Source organism: Macaca mulatta, chromosome 10, assembly GCF_049350105.2.
Source record: "Macaca mulatta isolate MMU2019108-1 chromosome 10, T2T-MMU8v2.0, whole genome shotgun sequence".
NCBI classification, from domain to species: Eukaryota; Metazoa; Chordata; class Mammalia; order Primates; family Cercopithecidae; genus Macaca; species Macaca mulatta.
Genome location: NC_133415.1, coordinates 33,192,416 through 33,213,821, shown reverse-complemented (window position 1 = coordinate 33,213,821; position 21,406 = coordinate 33,192,416). Strand labels below are relative to the sequence as shown.

Below are 21,406 nucleotides of genomic sequence, written 5' to 3'. Positions count from 1 at the left end.
GGATTACAGGCGTGAGCCACCACGCCCGGCCCCTTGTCTCTTCTTTAGATCTCTTATTTCTTGCTGAGGCTTTCCGGCTTTCATTTGTTTCAATCGTTTGTCATTGCTCGTTGAAGCATTTTTATGATGGTTGCTTTAAAATCTTGGGCAGATAATTCTAACAACTCTGTCATGTCATCATCTTGATGTTGGCATAGGTGGGTTGTCTTTTTTCATTCATTTTGAGATCATCCTAGTTCTTGGTATGATGAGTGATTTTCAAATGAAACCGGGAGATTTTTGTATTATGTGATGAGATTTCATGTCTTCTTTAAGTGTTCTGTTTTAGTTGGCTTTCTCTGACACAGCTCTGGCAAGGAGAGTGAGTGATGCCAGGTAGAGATAAAAGTTCAGGTTCCCCATGATGTCTATCACCTGGGGCAGTGAAGGTCCAGGCTTCCCACTTTGCTGCCTCTGATACCCTCCTAGCAGGGAGGGGAGGAATTTCTCATTACTGGAAGGTGGGGGTGGAAGTCTAGGTTCTCCCACCATTGGTTCTCCCACCCAGAGGTGGGTTATGGACTTGTGACCAACCAGCAGAGGTGGCAGTCTCAGTTCCCTCCTTGGCCTCTCTGATACCACCAGACAGAAGGATTTGGGTGCCTTGCTACAGCTTCGCAAGGATGGGAGCCTAGGCTCCCACTAGGCCTTTGCCGGGGTGGATATGGATGTTCTTGGTGGTGTTGGCTAGAGTAGATGGGCTATTGCCTAAAAACTTTCTGTCTTGGGAGGCTGCTCCTTCCCAGTCCTTTGACTAGACAGAGCAGCTTTTGTGGGGTTTTTTTGTTTTGTTTTATTTTTTTGTCTGCACCTGTTGGTGTTTCTAGGTTGCTGGCTTTTCAGCTCCAAGTCTGGCATGTATGAGCCAGAAGGAAAACTAAAGAACGCTGTGTTGTTCCTCATGTCCCAGCGTCCCTAACTGCTCTGCCTTCACCTCTACCTTTCGGAGTCTTACTTTGTTTTTTTTGTTTGTTTGTATGTTTTTGAGGCAGAGTCTCGCTCGGTTGCCCAGGCTGGATTGCAGTGGCACAATCTTGGCTCACTGCTACCTCCACCTCCTGGGTTCAGGCAGTTCTCCTCAGCCTCCCAAGTAGCTAGGATTACAGGCATGTGCCACCACGCTCGGCTAATTTTTGTGTTTTAAGTAGAGGCGGGGTTTTACCATGTTCGCCGGGCTGGTCTTTAACTCCTGACCTCATGTGATCCGCCTGCCTCTGTCTCCCAAAGTGCTGGGATTACAGGCGTGAGCCACTGCGCCCAGCCTTACTTTGTTTGATCTATGATGTCGAAGGGTTTTCGATATATTTAATGAATGTATGGGGAAAAATATATCTACTCCCTCTTCTGAGAAGCAGGAGTCTCGGGACCATGGATTTCTAAACCTACCACGTTATTCCATGCCTTTGTTTTGAAGATTAAATGAGGTTGTGCCTGTAACATTAGAGTAGTTCCTAACGCATGGTAGAATATAAGAAATGTTAGCTCTCATCCTTCCAGATGTGGAAGCTGGTACAGAGTGGGTGTGAGCTTACCTTAGATCCCATAGTGCTGTATTCATCCAGCTAGGGTGGATGAACACAGTTTTGCCTGGAGCAGGTGCTTAGGAACCCCCCACTCTTTTTGCTCACAGTGTCTGGAGAGCTGGGAGCCAGAAGGGGTCGCAGTCATCCCTTGCCTCCATGCTTCTCTTCTGTAGGAACAGGCTGTGCTCGGGGCACTGGTGTGTGACCATGTTCTCTCTCAGGGGTCTGGGCCTACTGACTTCTGCCAAATTGGAACCTTCTCAGGCTGTGGGGAAAAATTCCTGGTGCATTTGCCCCACCTTTTGTTCTCTTTGTCCCTGTATCAGGAGATAGTGGAGGAAACCATGCGGAGGAGGCAGCGGCGAGAGTGGGAGGCCCGCAGGTGAGTCTGCGCTTCCAGCTGCTCCCAGCACCAGGAGCCCACTTGCCTGGTGCTCTGTGGTGCCACCCATACCTCTGACTTTCTGTCTCAGGATAATTCATTCAGTTTAGAACCTTTGGGCAGTGGTTCTGAGAGTGAACCTGTGGCCGCTGCATTGGAGAAGAGCTCCAGGCTGTTCCCCGGTTCTATGAGTGACAGGACAGCCCCAAGGTCTCCCAGGTACATGCCATCCATTAGAGACCATGGCCTCGGCTCTTTATTTTTATTGAGTTTTTCCAGTGTAGATACTTTGATTTACAAATTATTTATAAGAAGTGCTCAAAAATTAAAATATTGGAAAGGTTATTCTAGCTTGAAGTGAGCATGCAGCAGTGCCCTTGAGGTGGGTCCTGGGGGAAGCCCTTGCTGGATCTGTCATGGAAGGTTTCCCAGGCCATCCAGCTGATATTCCCCCCGTTTCAGCTGAGGGCATGCACTCCTGCCACTGCCACAGGAGGAAGGCTGCCCCCTCGGATAAGGACAATGTAGGACAGGTGTGGTGGCTCACGCCTGTATTCCCAACACTTTGGGAGGCCCAGGCAAGAGAACACAGGAGAGTTCGAGGCTGCAGTGAACTATGATTGTGCCATTGCACTCCAGCCTGGGTGACAGAGCAAGACTTTGTCTCTACAAACAAACCAAAAAAGGATAATATAAAACCATTTCAGGAAGCATAAGGAAAGAAAAGTGAAAATAATCCATAATCACACTTTCTAATTCAAAGAGATTCTGGGTTTGGATTTCTATTCTTGGGTTATACATACTTGTGCATATTTTACATGATATACATCTGATTTTGCATCTTTCTACTTAATATAGCCATTTAAAATAGTTCTGAATAGGCTTTCTAAACAGCATAGGACTTAATTGGCAATTTCCCTTTTTGAAATGTAGGTTACTTCCAGTAGTGTGCCATTATAAATAAGGCTTCAGTGAATTACTTTGTGCACACAGCAAGTTTTGTCTTGCTTTTTCGTTTGAATTGTAATTATGGGACAATTTCTCTGAATTGGAATTCTGGAACTATACCACTTTACATCATACATTGCCACTGGCAGTTTGTGTTAATTTCCCAATGTTACACATATACATTCTGCTAGAGTCAATAAGTGGCCAGATGTGGTGGCTCATGCCTATAATCCCAATACTTTGGGAAGCCAAGGTGGGGGGATTGCTTGAGCCCAGGAGTTTGAGACCGACCTGGACAACATAGTGAGACTTTGTCTCTATTAAAAAATTTTTTTTTAAATTAGCTGGGTGTAGTGGCACATGCCTGTAACCCCATCTACTTAGGAACTTAGGAGGCTGAGTTAGGAGGATCACTTGAGCCCAGGATGTCAGGGCTGCAGTGAGCTGTGATCACACCACTGCAATTCAGCCTGGGAGACAGAGCAAGAACCTGTCTCAATGAAAAAGAAAAAACTAAGTCAATATGTGAAAACAAATAGTACCATGATTTAATTTGCATTTCATTGAATACTGTCAAGTTTAGCATTTTCCCAAAATATTTGGCTTCCTGTACTGCTGCTGCTTGTTGAAGACCCGCATTTTATGTCATTACAGAAGAGACATCCTCTTTGACTACGAACAGTATGAGTATCATGGGACATCGGTAAGTACTAATAGGTGCAACTCACTATAAAGTTCTGACTCCAGGGGTCAGTGTCCTCAAATGTGAAGAAGAAACACAGATTTTAGAGCCATAAAAGCCTGGTTTGAATCTGAGCTCCATGCCTTCCCCGTGTGACCTTGGGCAGCTGTTGCAAGCTCTCTGAGCCTTAAACGCCTCCTCCTCTGTAAAGAGAATAATCCTCATTTCAGAGGTAATTATTAAGATGATTGTTTGCACCCAATAGGTGATCAAAGAAGAGCAGCGTTTATTTTTGCTTATCATCAAAAATACAGAATGAGTTTGTACCAGTCTCTGTGCGAGAAGATAAAACGCTATAGACTTCTAACAGTACATCAGTGTGTGTCTTTTATAAAACAGAATTTAGTGTGGAAAACCTACTATGTTGATAGTGTTGAGCAGAGCTCAAGGCCTTAAGGAGCCCTAAAAAATCAGTTTCAATAAAACATCCTGTATTTAGTGTTAGAATTTAATGCTGGGACTTTGAACTCTGACACCGTATTTCCAGTGTCCCTTCTATTGTCAAGGTTCCATTGTCCTTTGAAGGATTATCCTTTGCTGTCTCTGCTCAGTCCTTGCACATGGAAAATTCTAAGCAGTTGGTGGGGAGGGTGTTGATGCTAGCTTAGAGAAAATACCTCCCTCCAGATACATGGGGCAAATTCCCTTGGAAATTCTCTCCCTGGAGGAAGCCCACATCTCACGACAAAGGGGATCTTAGGGTCTTCTGGTCAGACACCAGTCTTCCTCGAGGTCTTACCAAATAGAGACCCTCTGCTTATGGAAGTTAAATGCTCCGATGTGGACAGCCCTGCTGGAAAGACCCTCCTCACAAGAGGTCCTGAGGCCCCTCCCTCTTTAATATTCAAATAATTGGACCCAGGGCTCTGCCTGACCTAGCCTTTCTGGGAATGTGTTTGAGGACTTCAGCCAAGCAGGAGGAGTGTGTGGACGCAGAGCCAGGCAAACGATGGGATCTTCTGACTTTCAGGATTCAGTGCCTGCCTCAGGCATCACTGAGGAACCCAGGGAGATGCAAAGAGGCCCCAGCCAGTGCTATACCTGAGCTGCCCCTACAAAGTGAATTCTACCCTTGCTACAGGATAAAATACACAGACAGTAATGATTTTAGCTAGCAAAGGAGTTACTTTCAGTCCTCTTCTTCTCAGTTTAGCGTGTACTCATCCCACATGTCGGGCTGGAATCCACCCACATTCCCTGGCCAGGCAGACCCTCCATCCGCAGGCGTTTGCCAGGGCCCTTCTGGCTCAGGTCCAGCCTGGCCTCATGGCCCAGCCCCAGCACATGCCCCTCCCATGAGCCTTAGACTTCTCTGCTTCCTTGCAGTCAGCCATGGTGATGTTTGAGCTGGCATGGATGCTGTCCAAGGACCTGAATGACATGCTGTGGTACGTAGCCCCTGCGGCAGCTGTGTGAGAGTGTTTGTTGCCTTGGTCAGTGCCACATAAGCAGCTCTGCCCTCCCACAGGGAGGGCACTTCCTCTGTCCCCACCAGGAGTGTCAGACACAGCCCCTTTCTGGGAATGTGTGTGATTCTGGTCTTCCTAACTGAAGCTCTGGGAGCTTTACACAAACATGGGACTTGGAGTGTCGGAGAATGCAGAGGAAGAGGATACAGTACAGCTTCACCCTCCCCACTCCTGCTGCCCAGCCTGTGCTCAGTAAATTCAAGTGACAGGAGGAGTGTGAGGTTTGAAGGAGGCAGCCTTTGCAGTGGCTCACATCCTAATCTTACATCCATAATCCCAGTACTTTGGGAGGTCAAGACAGGAGCATCACTTGAGTGCAGGAGTTTGAGACTATCCTGGGCAATGAAGTGAAACCCTGTCTCAAAAAAAGAAAAAACTGTCCAGGCGTGGTGGCTCACCCCTCTAATCCCAACACTTTGGAAGGCCAAGGCAGGTGGATCACCTGAGGTCAGGAATTCGAGACCAGCCTGGCCAATATGGTAAAACCCTGTCTCTACCAAAAATAGAAGAAAAAAAAAAAATTAGCCAGGCATGGTGGTGGATGCCCACAGTCTCAGCTACTCAGGCAGCTGAAGTAGGAGAATCACTTGAATCCGGAAAGCAGAGGTTGTAGTGAGCTGAGACTGGGCCATTACACTCCAGCCTGGGCAACAAGAATGAAACTGTCTCAAAAATTAGCTGAGTGTGGTAGTGTGTACCTGTAGTCCAAGCTGCTCAGGAGGCTGAGGCAGGAAGATTGCCTGAACCCAGAAGTTCAAGGCTGCAATAAGCTACAATTGTGTCACTGTAGTCCAGCCTGGGTGACAAAGTGAGATGCTGTCTCTAAAAAAGGAGGCAGCTCTTGCTAGGCATCCTTGCAGCCCCGGCACACCGTGGCAAAATTTGATGTAGGAAGAACCATCCCTCCTCTGAGTCCACTGTGCAGGCTGCATCTGGCATGACTGAGCACAGTGGGGCCCAGTCACTCTTGCCGTGGGCTGGCCATCATGTTGGGGAAGCCAGGCCTTGCCTGGGTCTCATAGGTAAAAGATGAGCCTGAAGACAAGAGCCTTGAAGCTCTCCAGAGGCCTAAACACTGCTACTCTACATCCTGCTACTTTAAGCTGTAGGATGAGTAGATGTGAACACAACTAGGGTCCCCTGTGCTGGGGGCAGGTGACATGAGGGACTCAGAGAGATGAAGTGATACCAGGGTCACCAACAACTCAGCACAGGCCTCTGCCATGGTCCTACATCAACTCCACTCTGAGTGTTGGGGTCAGGAGCGCAGGACAAGAGCAGAGCATGGCCTGGGAGTGGACAGGAGTACTGACTCCTGTTACAGCTGCCATGACTGCCCTAGGAGGTTTTCCTCCTCTGAGTACTTAAAGCTCCCACAGTGGCAGACACTGCACTGCGAGGCCCCAGTTACCCGTCTAACCTCTTCACCTCAAGGAGAGAGGCCACCTGACTGAGGCAAGCCAGGGTCTGGCCCCACTGGCAGGACATTCCCCAGAGTGCTGAGCTTGGGCCCGTTCCATCATCTTACTCCATCCCCCAGGCCTCATGGAGTCCAGGTGGGCTATAGGCCGTCTCCACTGCCTTCTCTTCCTCCAGGTGGGCCATCGTTGGACTAACGGACCAGTGGGTGCAAGACAAGATCACTCAGTAAGGACACACTCCCTTGCCTTGCAGGGTCAGCCCTGTGCTGTGGCCAGGTGCACAGCCTGACCATAGCCACTAAGTTTTTAGCAGGGTCTCTGCAGGGTCCTATTGAGAAGTGAGGACTGGTCCTCCTCCTTGGGCCCAGGCATTTGTCACTGAGGAAGGGCTAACTAAGTACCAACCAAGTGACCATGGCCTTGTGTGGTCTCTTCATCTTGCAGGTAGAGCCAGCCTCCCCAGTTATCTCGCAGTGCCCTGCTTGTGCTCGGTGCTATGGGCAGGGCCAGGCTTAGAGACAGGTGCTAAGGTGTGGCCCTTGCAGTAGGTTGGGGTTGGGGGAAGACAACACAGGAGCAGGTTGGGGGCGGGATGAGAGACCCTAGTGAAGACCCTGAGTATCTTGCCAAGGATAGGGGTTTGACCCCAAAGGTAAGGGGAAGGCTCCAGAGGATTTTAAGGGATCTGGTGTGAAGCAGAACCCCTTTTTGCCCTCAGTGGTGGGCTCCCCATCTGATAGACTGACGGTGAGCTGCAAGGCTGCCTCAGAATGCAGATGTTGTGGGGTGAAGTGGGGGTCGGCTGCTTCTTTCATCCCCGCTAATGCACGAAGTGGGCCATCCTTCTCTAGTGGCCATCAGGCAAAACCTCTTAGGGATTGGCATGGACCTAGACCCCAACATGCTGGCACTCTCCTAGGGGACCCATGTAGATATCCCCAAGCTGTCACCTGGCACAGCCCTAGGCACAGCCTCCAGTTGGGCGCTGGTCTCCTCATGCAGTTTGAATAGGCCCCATGCCACTATTTCCTGCCTCCCCAGCCCTGCCCCTGTCTGGGTCCTGCAATGAGGCCCACAAGGCAGGAGAAGCCTAAGTTTCAGGCCTGGGGCTGCTGCTTGGACAGGTCACCTTGGCACAGCCCACTGCCTTGTTGGGCCTCAGTCCCTTCCTGTGTTAAGAGTAGCATGGAATCTGTGCACAGATAATGTAGGGGCTAGAAACACCATGGTGCATGCACTGATAGGCACTGTTCCTGGTCTGTAGCAGTCTGTCAGGTGAGGCCCCACGGTCACTGTCCTGGTTGGTGGCCCTTTGGAACCTAGAGTGGCGTCTTCCTGCTCTCATTGTGCTCAGTGGCACTTCCTGTACAGGATCTGTACCTGAAACTGTCCCTATAAACTTTACGAAATTAGTGAGGGCAGGGGGAAGGGAGAACTGAAAATGCTTCCTTCTCCTTACTCAGTGCCCTGCAATCATGAAACTCTTCCTCTGCTGCAAACTCTGCTATCTCAGTGTAACAGGTCTGTTACTGCACAGCGGACATATGGACCTCCTGGTCCTATAACACATTTTGGAGGCCGAGCGCGGCGGCTCACCCCTGTAATCCCAGCACTTTGGGAGGCAGAGGTGAGTGGATCACCTGAGGTCAGGAGTTCGAGACCAGACTGGCCAACATGGTGAAACACCGTCTCTACTAAAAATAGAAAAATTAGCTGGGCATGATGGCACATACCTGTATTGTAGTCCCAGCTACTCGGGAGGGTGAGGCAGAAGAATCGCTTGAACCCAGGAAGCGGAGGCTGCAGTGAGCCGAAATCATGCCACTGCACTCCAGCCTGGGCAACAGAACAAGACTCCGTCTCAAAAAAAACCAAACCAAAACAAACAAAAAATTTTGGAGAGCCTACCTGAAGCCCCTTATGGGTATTTGCCGTGGCTAGGTGCCCCTTCGCTGTTCGGTGGGCAGGACCCAGAGACAGCCCAAGGGGCCACTGGGCTCATTGAAATATGGGCTGTCACTGGTGCCCTGCCTGTTGACGGGGCAGTGTCAACCTTTGATGCATAAACTGCTCGCAGCAAAGACAGTTTCTGGTTTTGAAAGGCATTTTAGGAAAGTTTTCTCCATGCAACCGGCACCCCCTTTCTCTTCTGATTTGCTGGCCTCCTTGGAGATCTTGTGGCCTCCTCGGAATCTTGTGGCATATTATAACCCTTTCTTAATTGGAAATGACCCAGACACCCAACAAGCATCTAAAATAATTTTAGGATTTTAAGCTACATAGAAAGTTTGCCTACAAGCTTTCATAACAATTTACATTTCCTGCATTTTTAAGTTTGCCTAGATTACTTATGAAAACTGAGATACTAGACAAAACTAGTCATCATTTCAAATTATTGTTAACCTTTTTCTTTTTTTGAAATGGGGTCTGTCTCACAGGCTGGAGTGCGTTGGCATAAACAACTCACTGCAGCCTTGACCTCCTGGGATCAAGCAATCCCACCACCTTAGCCTCCCATGTAGCTGGGACTACAGGCGTGTGTCACGATGCCTGGCTAATTTTTTTTATTTTTTTGTAGAGATGGGGTCTTACTTTGTTGCCGAGGCTGGTCTTAAACTCCTAGGCTCAAGCAGTCCTCCCTCAGCTTCCCAAAGTGTTGGGATGACAGATGTGAGTTGCCATGCCTGGCCTTCTTAATCATTTTTATAACCTGTGACCATCAGATGTTCACCTAAGAACCTTAAAGTTAAATGCATATGTATTTTTGCTGACAACTCAGAAGATTCAGCTGTTATCATTAAACCAACAATATTAATCTTGTCAAAAAATCATACAAAGATCATTCTGGTTTTGGTTAGGTTTATAGTCTTATAACCTTTTATGCAAAGTCCTGACACCCTAAATATCCAGTAGAGACAAATATAAAATCGTTCGGTCAATAAACTCAGAAAAAAGATGTATGCTGATAGTTTTGAAGACATTTCTATTTTTATTTTACCAATGATTGTAAAGCCAGCTTATTTACTAAAGATCATTTAAGTCACATGAACTTGAAAAATGTTTGAACTTATTTACTTTGTTTATGAGCACTCATTTATTTATAAGCCAGTTTGGTGCCGTGTAGACACAACATATAACAAAACACATGTACATACATCTAAATTTATTTTAACCCACATACACACACATACAAAGGTACAGCTTTTACTGCAGAACTCTAGCCATGAGACAGCTCACCAGTTTATAAAAGAGGGTGGATCCAAATTATTTCTGACAAAATTGGAACCATTCACATAAATAAACTTTGTTTATCCCAATAGGTAATTCAATGAAGGCTGTGAACTAAAATTTTGAATAAAGCAGTTTCTATAGCAGTTTGATTTTAAAACTTACCCTTTCTTCTTTTTTCTACTTTCAAGTTTTCAATGATTACATTTTAGCTACAACTGGCTGAGCTGTATAAGCAAAACAAAATCTCCAAGTAGCTCTGAATTAGTAACACCATAAACAGTGAGTCTTATCTCAATACCAGTAGCTTAATAACACCAGATTCAAAGCAGGCAGAAAAGAGACTGGGGTGATGGCTCATGCCTGTAATCCCAGCACTTTGTTGGGGGTAGGAGGATTGCAGGAATCCAGCCTAGGTAACATAGAACCTCTCTCTACAAAAATTTAAAAAAAAATCAACTGGGCATGGTGGTGCACACCTGTGGTCCCAGCTACTTGGGAGGCTGAAGTGGGAAGATTACTTGAGCCTGGGAGGTCAAAGCTGCAGTGAGCTGTGATTGTGCCACTGTCCTCCAGCCTGGGAAACAGAGTGAGACCCTGTTTTAAAAAAAGAAAGCAGACAGAAACTTTCCTCATAGTTTTTCCACAGGAATTCCTTCTTTCTTTCTTTTTTTTTTTTTTTGAGACGGAGTCTCGCTCTGTCGCCCAGGCTGGAGCGCAGTGGCCGGATCTCAGCTCACTGCAAGCTCCGCCTCCCGGGTTTGCGCCATTCTCCTGCCTCAGCCTCCTGAGTAGCTGGGACTACAGGCGCCCACCACCTTGCCCGGCTAGTTTTTTGTATTTTTTAGTAGAGACGGGGTTTCACCATGTTAGCCAGGATGGTCTCGATCTCCTGACCTCGTGATCCGCCCGTCTCGGCCTCCCAAAGTGCTGGGATTACAGGCTTGAGACACCACGCCCGGCCTGGAATTCCTTCTTTTAGTGGGTAAGTTATATATTGCACTAACCTGATGAAGACATATATCTCTTGTCTTCCCAGTTTTACAAGATGCAGCCCAGTGCCCAGCTTGGAGTAACCAAATCAATATTTCTCATTCCAGCTGAGACGATATACACCCAACAAAAATGCAGACACTAATCACTCCACTCCACACCCAGATTTGATGTGGCGAGGCTCACACTTGCCCTTGTCAGCCCTCAGCACCTTTGATCTACTCAAAGTTGGGAGGAATTACCTCCAACCAGGAGTTCAGCGGGTGGTCTCTGGGTAAGATGAAAAAGCATATGATCAACCTGAGTTAGGCCTGCTGAGCTTCTGCCATTAATTCCTTCAGGGATCCCTTTCATAAACATAAACATTCATAACAAGACAAAGACAAAAGGCCTTCCGAAATCAAGTTACAAATTTTAGAAGTCAAGAGGATTTCTCCCAAGCAGTTCTTTTTGGTCTCCTTCCAATGTAGAGGAAGTCCCCTCAAACAAGGCCCTTCCTATTACTAGGGAGGGTCTACAAGACTTCAGAGGAGGCCTCAAGACTTCAGAGGGAGCCACAAGACCTCCAAAGGGGCCAGCAAATCAGAGGAGAAAGGGGTGCTGGTTGCATCAAGAAAACTTACCTAAGACGCCTTTCAAAACCAGAAACTTGCTTTGCTGTGAGCAGTCTACGCACCAAAGGCCTGACGTTGCCATGTCAACAGGCAGGGCACCAGCAGCACCCATAGTTCAGTGGAACCCAGGGGCCACTTGGGCTTTGGACTTGTCTCTGGGTCCTTCCCACTGAACAGCAAAGGGGCACCGAGCCACAGGCAAATGCCCACAAGGGGCTCCAGGCTAGGCTCACCATAATGTGTTATAGGACCAGCAGGTTTGTATGCCTGCTGTGCAGTAACAGACTTGTTACACTGAGACAGCAGAGTTTGCGGCAGAGGAAGAGCTTCATGATTGCAGGGCACTGAGTGAGGAGATGGGAGGAGACCCTCAAAACCATCTCTTTGAGGAGTTCTGGGCTGGGTCTTTTTTTGTTTGTTTGTTTTTGAGACAGAGTTTCGCTCTTGTTGCCCAGGCTGGAGTGCAATGGTGCGATCTTGGCTCACTGCAGCCTCTGCCTCCCAGATTCAAGCGACTCTCCTGCCTCACCCTCCCGAGTAGCTGGGATTACCAGCATGCACCACCACGCCAGGCTAATTTTGTATTTGTAGTAGAGACGGGGTTTCTCCATGTTGGTCAGGCTGGTCTCAAACTCCTGACCTCAGGTGATCCACCCACCTCGGCCTCCCAAAGTGCTGGGATTACAGGTATGAGCCACCTCGCCCAGCCTGGGCTGGGGTTTTTAAAGGGACTCTGGAGGGTGAGGGGCTGGAAAATTGGGATAGTTGATTGGTGGGGGAAGGGGGATGAAATCATCAGGGTGTACAAACCACTCGGGTGAGTCAGCTCCTCATGGGGTCCTTCGGAGCAGTTGAGTCAGTAGCTCCATCAGTATACGGGACCCACAGGAATATCTCAGAGGGAAAACAGCATTTCCTAAGGTTCAAGTTGTGATCTACGGAGCAGTGAGGGGAACTACAATCTTGTGATGGGGTCTACATGCTTCTGAGGCAATAGACACCAAGCAACTATGAGGAAGCAGTCAGAGAGCACGCTGACCTAGTGACTGATGCTGACGTGCTGCGAGCTGGGTTCATTTTCATTTCTCCCCTCCCCCTACCCTCATTAATTTTGTAAAGTTTATAGGGAACATTTCACCCACTCTGCTGTGGATCCCTGTCACTTACGGAGTCTATCATCTTGGCTGTGTGGGCTGTGGGCTCTGCAGTGCCCGTTCTCAGGAGGTGTGAGACCCATGAGGACAGGAGGTGGGCAAGGCTGGAGACCACACCCCCCCGCTCTGTCCAATCATGTTTTCCTGGCTGCTTGGTTTCTATGCAGGCTGCATGTCCTTAGTCTTTGCATGGGAACAGCTCCCGTGGTGAGCAGGCCCTTGAGGGAGTTCCTGAGCAGGAATGGAGCCTAGGCTCAGGCTGCCTGGTAGGATCTGGAGGGAACCGGCCGAGGCTTGTGCTACCTTTTCTTCCAGAATGAAATACGTGACTGATGTCGGTGTCCTGCAGCGCCACGTTTCCCGCCACAACCACCGGAACGAAGATGAGGAGAACACGCTCTCCGTGGACTGCACGCGGATCTCCTTTGAGTATGAGTATCCTTGTGGCCCAGCCTGAGGGGCACAGGCAGCACCCCTGCCTCCAGGGTTCTGCTCAGTGGGCCTTGTTTGCTTTGTCACCCTCTGTGGGTTCTGGCCCACATCCCCAGGAGGGAAAGCAGGTGGGGCAGGAAGTTTTGGGGGAAGGGGCTGTGGTGTGCTACCCCAGCTCATCTGTGTGGCTTTGGCTTCTAAATGCCAGAGCTGAGTTTGGAAGTGTCACCCTTCTCCAGCACGTCCCTGTAAAGTGCTTATTGTGGGCCTGGTTCTGGATGTGGTAGCAGTGAGGGTGGCGGTTCATGCAGTCAGGAAAGAAGAAGGGAGCTACCATGTAATCACACAGTATGATGTTTCTTTGAGAAACACATGGGACATTGGTGACGTGCCCAGGAAAGACCATGGGGAGGCCACATCTCACACAGTCTCAGCCACACTCAGTGTGAGCACAGGAGGAACTGGGGGACTGACTGGGGTCAGGTGTCAGGAGGCCAGAGCAGGCCTTGTGAGCCAAGGGTAGCAGGAGACTGTGGAGTGACCAGAGTTTGAGTTAGGGTTTTTAAAAGGTCCCTTGGCTGCCCAGTAGAGGTAGGTTGGGGGCAAGGAGATGGTCACAGCTCTCCAAGGCCACACAATAGTGGCTCGGCCCAGATTGCAGCAGTGGCTGTGAGCAGTCAGGTTACATGATATCGGGGACGGAGCTGCCCTGTCTCTGCACTGTGATGGCTGGGAAGGAGGAAGAGTGAGTGTGGGCACATCAGTAGTCAGGTGGCCATCAGAGCCTAGGAAGCAGGGCAGAGCTGGCTGAACTGGGGAGGAGAGCTGCTGTGCATAGGAACCAGTCCCATCTTGTGTGTGGCAAGGTGGACTACTTACCCAGGGACCATGGGAGTGTGTGACTGAGGCAGGAGGGAGGGAGTCAGGGAGCTGAGGACGCCGGGGCTTCAGGAAGCTGCTGGAATGTGGGCAGGGAGCATGGTGGTCTGAAGTCCTGGGAGTCCCCAGGAGTTGGAAGGGGCAATTGTGGGGACTGAGCATGCTGAGGAAGCAGGCAGGACCAGGCTCTCGTCCTGTAAAGGGGAGGTCCACCGTCGGGGGCAGTCCACACTCACAGCTGTGCTCACAGTGCCAGGAGCTGTGATGGGTATGTTTAAGAAAAGGGCTGAGGACGTCGGGCGTGGTGGCTCACGCCTGTAATCCCAGCACTCTGGGAGGCCGAGGCGGGCGGATCACGAGATCAGGAGATCGAGACCATACTGGCTAGCACGGCGAAACCCTGTCTCTAGTAAAAATACAAAAAATTAGCCGGGCATGGTGGCGGGCGCCTATAGTCCCAGCTACTCGGGAGGCTGAGGCAGGAGAATGTTCTGCGTGAACCCAGACAGCAGAGCTTGCAGTGAGCTGAGATCGTGCCACTGCACTCCAGCCTGGGTGACAGAGCAGGACTCTGTTTCAAAAAAACGAAGAAAGGGTTGAGGATGGGGGAGCTTCGTGAGGGCTGGGCTCGGTGGAGCAGGAGGTGCAGGACGACAAGCTGGTCAGCCCAGCCTCCCATGTCATGTGTGGTCATGACTGCTCCGTGTGACCACAGCACACGGACTCTGCAGACCCCTGTGCTCCAGATACTCTGCCTGTCAGACAGGGATGGTGGTCTGTGCCTGTCATTTCACAGGCTCCCCATATGGGTCAGCTTAAGCTAAGAAGGTCAAAGGGCTCCAAGTCGCCCTTGGGATACCTGGTCGTGCAGGCAGGCCCGGCAAGGAAGGGCTCCACCATCAGAGTGGCCCACCTGCTGGAGTTACGAGGGTGGGGCTGTGTGCTCAGGGCAGCCAGTGGGTGCTTGCATGCTCCTTGACAGCAGGCCCAGCCTCCGCCTGGCGCTCTACCAGCACTGGTCCCTCCATGACAGCCTGTGCAACACCAGCTATACCGCAGCCAGGTTCAAGCTGTGGTCTGTGCACGGACAGAAACGGCTCCAGGAGTTCCTCGCAGACATGGGGTGAGTGACTGCCTGGGCCTGCAGTGCCAGCCCTGGCCACCCCCAAGGGAAAAGCCCCTCTGCTTTGTTGTAACCAACTTAGTTATAAAATGCAGCCTGTCCTGCCATAAGCTCCTCGCCCTAGATCCCAGAATATCCTCCGAATGCCGGTGCGGGGACATCCTTGCTTGCCCTTGGTTTGGGTTTCTTTCCACCCTGTCGGTGTGTGGTGACCTTGCTCATGTGGCTTGGGCTTGTTCTTTCCAGTCTTCCCCTGAAGCAGGTGAAGCAGAAGTTCCAGGCCATGGACATCTCCTTGAAGGAGAATTTGCGGGAAATGATTGAAGAGTCTGCAAATAAATTTGGGTAAACACACATTTTTCTGGATTGAGCTTCTTTAAAGTGAAAAGTTCTACTTTAACTGTGCTCCTAAAATAATGCAAAAAAAAAAAACAACAACCCAAGAATGTACAATTAGTGTTATGCGAGTCTGGCCATTCCTGAAGTCTTGAGTTCTTTTTGGGTTAAAAATAGGACTTTTTCTGGCCGGGCGCGGTGGCTCAAGCCTGTAATCCCAGCACTTTGGGAGGCCGAGACGGGCGGATCACGAGGTCAGGAGATCGAGACCATCCTGGCTAACACGGTGAAACCCCGTCTCTACTAAAAATACAAGAAAATTAGCCGGGCGAGGTGGCGGGCGCCTGTAGTCCCAGCTACTCGGGAGGCTGAGGCAGGAGAATGGCGTGAACCTGGGGGGGCGGAGCTTGCAGTGAGCTGAGATCGCGCCACTGCACTCCAGCCTGGGGCACAGAGCAAGACTCCGTCTCAAAAAAAAAAAAAAAAAAAATAGGACTTTTTCAAGCTTGTGAGATTTAGGATCCTTGGATCCCGGGGCTGCTGTGGGACCTGTGAGATTGACCCCAGTCTGTTTCACTGGAGACAGCAAATGGGCCACAGAGCCAGGTTCAGGTGAACTCTGCCCAACCAAGTCCGTGGGCACTCCTGGAGGCCCCTGGCTTCTCCCACCCCAGCCAGCTGGCATGCTAGGGTGTAGGAGAGGACCCCACACACCCGTAAGCCAGCCAAACAGCTGTTGACGAGAAGGCATCTGGCCACTCTGGGCTGCAGGGCCGGTATGTCTGGATGTTCTGACCTGCCTCATCCTCTGAGCAGCACAGCTGTGCTGGAAGCATTGGCTCGGGCATGTAAGGGACATTAGCACATCTGTTGGCCTGCCTGGCACTGAGAGCTCGCCCACAATTTGAGGGTGACAGCTGTGTTTGCTCCTGTGACAGGATGAAGGACATGCGCGTGCAGACTTTCAGCATTCATTTTGGGTTCAAGCACAAGTTCCTGGCCAGCGATGTGGTCTTTGCCACCATGTCTTTGATGGAGAGCCCCGAGAGGGATGGCTCAGGGACAGATCACTTCATCCAGGCTCTGGACAGCCTCTCTAGGTAGGAGGGCTGTGGGTTTGCCATTGCCTCATGGGGCCAACACTGGTTCTTATAGTGGCCAGGGAGGTCAGTTACGGGGACCCCAGGGCTGTGGGAGTGACTGTGTCCTGCAGAAACTGCTTGTGTGAACTGGAATCACAATGCCAGCGTGGCATGTACCTGACATATTACCTGCCCCTCTTCAGTATTTGTCACTTTCTCTTGAATCCTTTTTGGCTCTTTTTTCTTTTTGATTTTTAAAATTTTCTTTTTTTACCTTTTGTATCTCTTAACAAAAGGCATTGTTTGTTGTGTATATTCATTCTTGTGTTTAATCTTACAGTTTAGTTGTCATTTCTCAATTTTTTAATTTTCTAATTCTTTCTTATCTTACTTCCTGAGATGTCCTGTATTTTTCCTTGTCTTTTTGCTTGTTTTGAAATAGAATGTGACAATTTGGATCTTTTTTTTAGCATATCTTTCTAGTGTCAGACTACAGACATCAGAGCAAAATATCTCCAAATACATTGAATTTATCTGGGAATTAGAAAAGAGGATTATAGTGTCTGTGATGCACAGCTGTGGTAACCCAAATATGCATCCAAAGACAGGAGGCTAAGGGGAAGCTTTTATTGGCAAAAGGAGAAGTTCACATAAGCTAGCTTGGAAACAATTCATTGGTTTCAGAGACTCAAAGCCAGAGTTGGCATCAGTTCATTGGTGAAGATGCATTACTGGGCAAGTGTTATATTTTAAGAGCATCTTATCTGAATTGTTGCAGTCCTAAAGAAGGGATTTCTTGTGGGGTTATTTAGAAAGTCTTTGAGTCTTTATTCCAGACATGCAAGCAGGAGCTCTCTTCCTTGGTGCTTTCTCAGCTTTAATTTGTTTGGGCCTGACAAAAAGTGATTTCATCCTGGGATCTGCAACTTTCACATTAGTGTGCTTTCATTGTCCAGGGAGGTGTTCCTGTTCCTTCTTCTCTTTTTTTCTAGTAGTGACTTTGAGGGGATTTGACTTTGCTACTTCTCTCATGCTCTTTATTTATAAATTTCCTTTCCCTGACTTTTTAGGAGGAGGAGGCATGATTCGGACAGCTTTTCTGACTTCAAGAGCTGCCACTTCTGTTGCTTTTGTGCAGTGGTAAAGATGCATATGTATATATGGGGGCCTGCTTTCTGGGATTTCCTGGTTCTGCTCCCAAGCACACTTTTTTTTTCCCACAGATTTATTGAGATACAATTTGCATGCCATACAGTTCACCCATTTAACGTGTACAATGTGATGGCTTTTATTATTTATTTTTTACTTTTTTAGAGACAGGGTCTCGCTCTGTTGCCCAGGCTGGAGTGCAGCGGCATGCTCATAGCTCACAGCAGCCTCAAGCAATCCTCTACCTCAGTCTCTTGAGTAGCTGGGACAACAGGTGCATGCCACCACACCTTGCTAATTTTTAAAATTTTTGTAGAGATATGATATCACTGTGTTGCCCATACTGGTCTCAAATTCCTAGGCTCAAGCAATCCTTCCACCTCAGCCTCCCAAAGTGCTGGGATGAACAGGCATGAGCCACTGTGCCTAGCCTGCAATGACTTTTAGTAGGTTGCAGTTAGGTTTTGCAAGGTTGTGCACCAATTACCACTGTTTAATTTTAGAGCATTTCATTGCCCTAGAGAGATCCTCCCAGCCTCTGGCAACCACCAATCTCCCTTTTGTCTTTATGAATTGACTGTTCTGAGCATTTCATACAAATGGGATCATACAAGATGTGGTTCTTTGTGACTGGGGTCTTCACTTAGCATCATGTTTGCAAGGCTCATCTATATTGTAGGATGTATTGGGACTATATGTCTTCCTCCCCCTGCACCCGAGACAGAGTCTCACTCTGTTGCCCAGGCTATAGTTTAGTGGCATGTTCTCGGCTCACTGCAACCTCTGCCTCCTGGGTTCAAGCAATTCTCCTGCCTCAGCCTCCCGAGTGGCTGGGATTACAGGCACATGCCACCAAGCCCAGCTAATTTTTGTAGTTTTAGTAGAGACGGGGTTTCACCATGTTGGCCAGGCTGGTCTCAAACGCCTGACCTTGTGATCCGCCTGCCTTGGCCTCCCAAAGTGCTGGGATTACAGGCATGAGCCACCACGCCCAGCAAATATCTTTTTATTGTAAATAATATTCCATTGGATGGATATATTCTATTTCATTTATAAGTTCATCAGTTGATGGGCATGTGGTTTGTTTCCACCTGTTGACTATTGTGACTAATGCTTCTGTGAACCTAGATGTACAAGTTTTTGTGTAGTCATGTCTTTGTTTCTTTTGGTTATATACCTACAAGTGGAAATACTGGGTGACATGGTAACACTAGGTTTAACCTTTTGGGGAACTGCCAGACTGTTTTCCACAGCAGCTGCACCATTTTACATTCCCACCAGGTGGGAGGGTTTCAGTTTCTTCACATCCTCACCGACACTTGTTTTTGTCCATCTTTTGGATTACAGCCATCCCAGTGAGTATGAAGTGGTATCTCATGGTTTTGATTTGCATTTTCTTGATGACTAATAGTGTTGAGCATCTTCTCATGTGCTTATTGGTCAGTGTTGAGCATCTTCTCATGTGCTTATTGGTCATTCGTGTATCTTGTTAGGAGAATTGTCTATTCGAGTCCTTTGTCTTTTTTTTTTTTTTTTTTTTTTTTTTTAGACAGGGTATCACTCTGTTGCTCAAGCTGGAATGCAGTGGTGCAATCATGGCTCACTGCAGACTCAAACTCCTTGGTTCAAGCCATCCTCCCACCTCAGCCTCCTGAGTAGCTGGGATTACAGGCATGAGCTTCCACACCTGCTAATTTTTAAATGTTTAGTGGAGATGAGGTCTTACCATGTTGCCCAGGCTGGTCTCAAACTCCTGGGCTCAAGTAGTCTTCTGGCCTTGGCCTCCCAAAGAACTGGGATTATAGGTATAAACCATCGTGCCCAGCCTAAAATTTTTATATATCCTACATACAAATCCCTTATCAGATAAGTAATTTGCAAGTATTTTCTCCCATTCTGTAGGCTGGCTTTTCACTTTGTCAGTGTCCTAGGAAATATAAAATTTGTTAATTTTGATGACATTTAAGTGATCTGCTTTTTCCTTTGTTTCTTGCACTTTTGGTGTCATAGCTAAGAAACCATTGCCTAACCCAAGGTCATGAAGGCTAATTTCTTTTTTTTTTTTTTTTTTTTTTTTTGGAGGCAAGGTCTTACTCTGTCACTTAAGCTGGTGTGCAGTGGCACGATTTCCACTCACTGCAACCTCTGCCTCCCAGGTTCAAGCGAGTCTCCTGCCTCAGCCTCCCAAGTAACTGGGACTACAGGCATGTGCCACCACACCTGGCTAATTTTTGTATTTTTTGTAGAGACATGTTGGCCAGGCTGGACCCCTTACTCTTTACTATAGTCTCCTTATACTTTACCAGGATTCCTTGCTGTTTAACAGGACCCCTTGCTCATTACCAGGACTCCTTGCACTCTAGGGAGGCCCCTTATACTTTCCCTTGGCCCACTGCACTCACCTGCTGTCGCATAGGGCAAACTTCCTCTCAGTCTGGGCCACTGCTCTCCAGTTGCCTGGAGTTTTAAGTCTTCTTAGGTCTCACTACCTCTCGGCTTTCTCTCGCACTGATATAGATGGTGTACCTGTCTGGCTGTTCATGGTCTCTTTTCACCTGCTTACACTTTGGGGTTTGAAGTGTTCCCTTGTTCTCTTAATTTGTTGCAAATGTGGGTCCCAAGTTTTTCATTTTGCAATATAGTTGCTCTACTTTTATCTAGAAATTTGGGGAAATCCAAACACTGTCTTACCACTGTTGTTGCCATCGTCCCAGCATTGATGGGTAGGCTTTAGACATTGTCTACCAACTTCCTACTGTGACAAAGGAGCATCTGTCCCACTCTTGTCCACCTTCCCTCCTGTTGGTACAGTTATGCCACTATTTTTAACTTCTTTGTAACTTTAACATATTTATGTCTTCTTTCATCACCAGTGTCTCATCTCCCTACTTTGTAAGAAAAGGATATTTGAAACACTCTTAATCCATTTTGTGTTGCTGTAAAGGAGTACCTGAGGCTGGGTAATTTATAAAGAGAAAAGGTTTATTTGGCTCACAATTCTGATGGCTGGAATGCTCAAGATTGGGCATCTGCATCTGGTGAGGGCCTCAGGCTGCTTCCACTCATGGCAAAAGGGGAGCTGGTGTGTGCAGAGACCATGTGGTAATGGAGGAAGGAAGAGAAAGGAGGAAAGTACTAGGCTCTTTTTAACAACCAGCTGTCATGGGAACTAATAGAGTAAGAACTCACTTATACCCCCTAGCCCCAGGTAGGGCATTCATCTATTCATGAGGGATCTGCCCCCATGATCCAAACATTTCCCATTAGACCCCATCTCTGCGATCTTGGATCAGATTTCAACATGAGGTTTCGAGGGGACAGATATCCAAGCTGTGGAAACAGCCTTACTTTGCTCTTCAGCTCTCCTTGGTATTTTCTGAAATTTGTGCTTTTACATTTTCAAGACTGATAACAATCTTGGGATAGAGAAAAAGATAATTTGTCTTATCTTTGGCTGTAGGTTGATTTTATTTTATTTTATTTTATTTTATTTATTTATTTTTTTAGAGACGGAGTCTCGCTCTGTCGCCCAGGCTGGAGTACAGTTGTGCGATCTCGGCTCACTGCAAGCTCCTCCTCCTGGGTTCACCCGCCAGTCTCCTGCCTCAGCCTCCTGAGTAGCTGGGACCACAGGCACCCGCCACCATGCCCAGCTAATTTTTGTAGAGATGGGGTTTCACCGTGTTAGCCAGGATGGTCTTGATCTCCTGACCTCGTGATCTGCCCACCTCGGCCTCCCAAAGTGCTGGGATTACAGGCGTGAACCACTGCGCCCAGCCTATAGGTTGATTTTAAAAGATGAAAGTCAACAAATAGTTTACTTTATTGTGCTAATAAACTATTCCAGAGACAATCATGTGTAATAATGGATTACTATCTGGCACAGCTCTTT

At 48.3% G+C, this 21,406-nt stretch overlaps 1 protein-coding gene across 6 annotated transcripts in view; it reads left to right on the top strand.

Annotated features, from left to right (window-relative positions):
• CDC45 (cell division cycle 45) overlaps positions 1 to 21,406 on the top strand; it is a 44,582-nt gene that overhangs the window by 16,015 nt on the left and 7,161 nt on the right. For 2 of the 6 annotated variants that reach the window (XM_028827988.2, XM_077950857.1), the window contains 8 exons: positions 1,889 to 1,944; positions 3,547 to 3,595; positions 4,961 to 5,022; positions 6,700 to 6,750; positions 12,829 to 12,948; positions 14,816 to 14,947; positions 15,194 to 15,292; positions 16,222 to 16,383. In XM_028827988.2, coding sequence (XP_028683821.2) covers positions 1,889 to 1,944; positions 3,547 to 3,595; positions 4,961 to 5,022; positions 6,700 to 6,750; positions 12,829 to 12,948; positions 14,816 to 14,947; positions 15,194 to 15,292; positions 16,222 to 16,383 — 731 coding nt within the window. Of the gene's footprint in view, positions 1 to 1,888; positions 1,945 to 2,067; positions 2,164 to 3,546; positions 3,596 to 4,960; positions 5,023 to 6,699; positions 6,751 to 12,828; positions 12,949 to 14,809; positions 14,948 to 15,193; positions 15,293 to 16,221; positions 16,384 to 21,406 lie in introns of all 6 variants that reach the window. The other 4 variants (XM_077950856.1, XM_015149705.3, XM_077950855.1 and 1 more) reach the window with 3 other exon arrangements.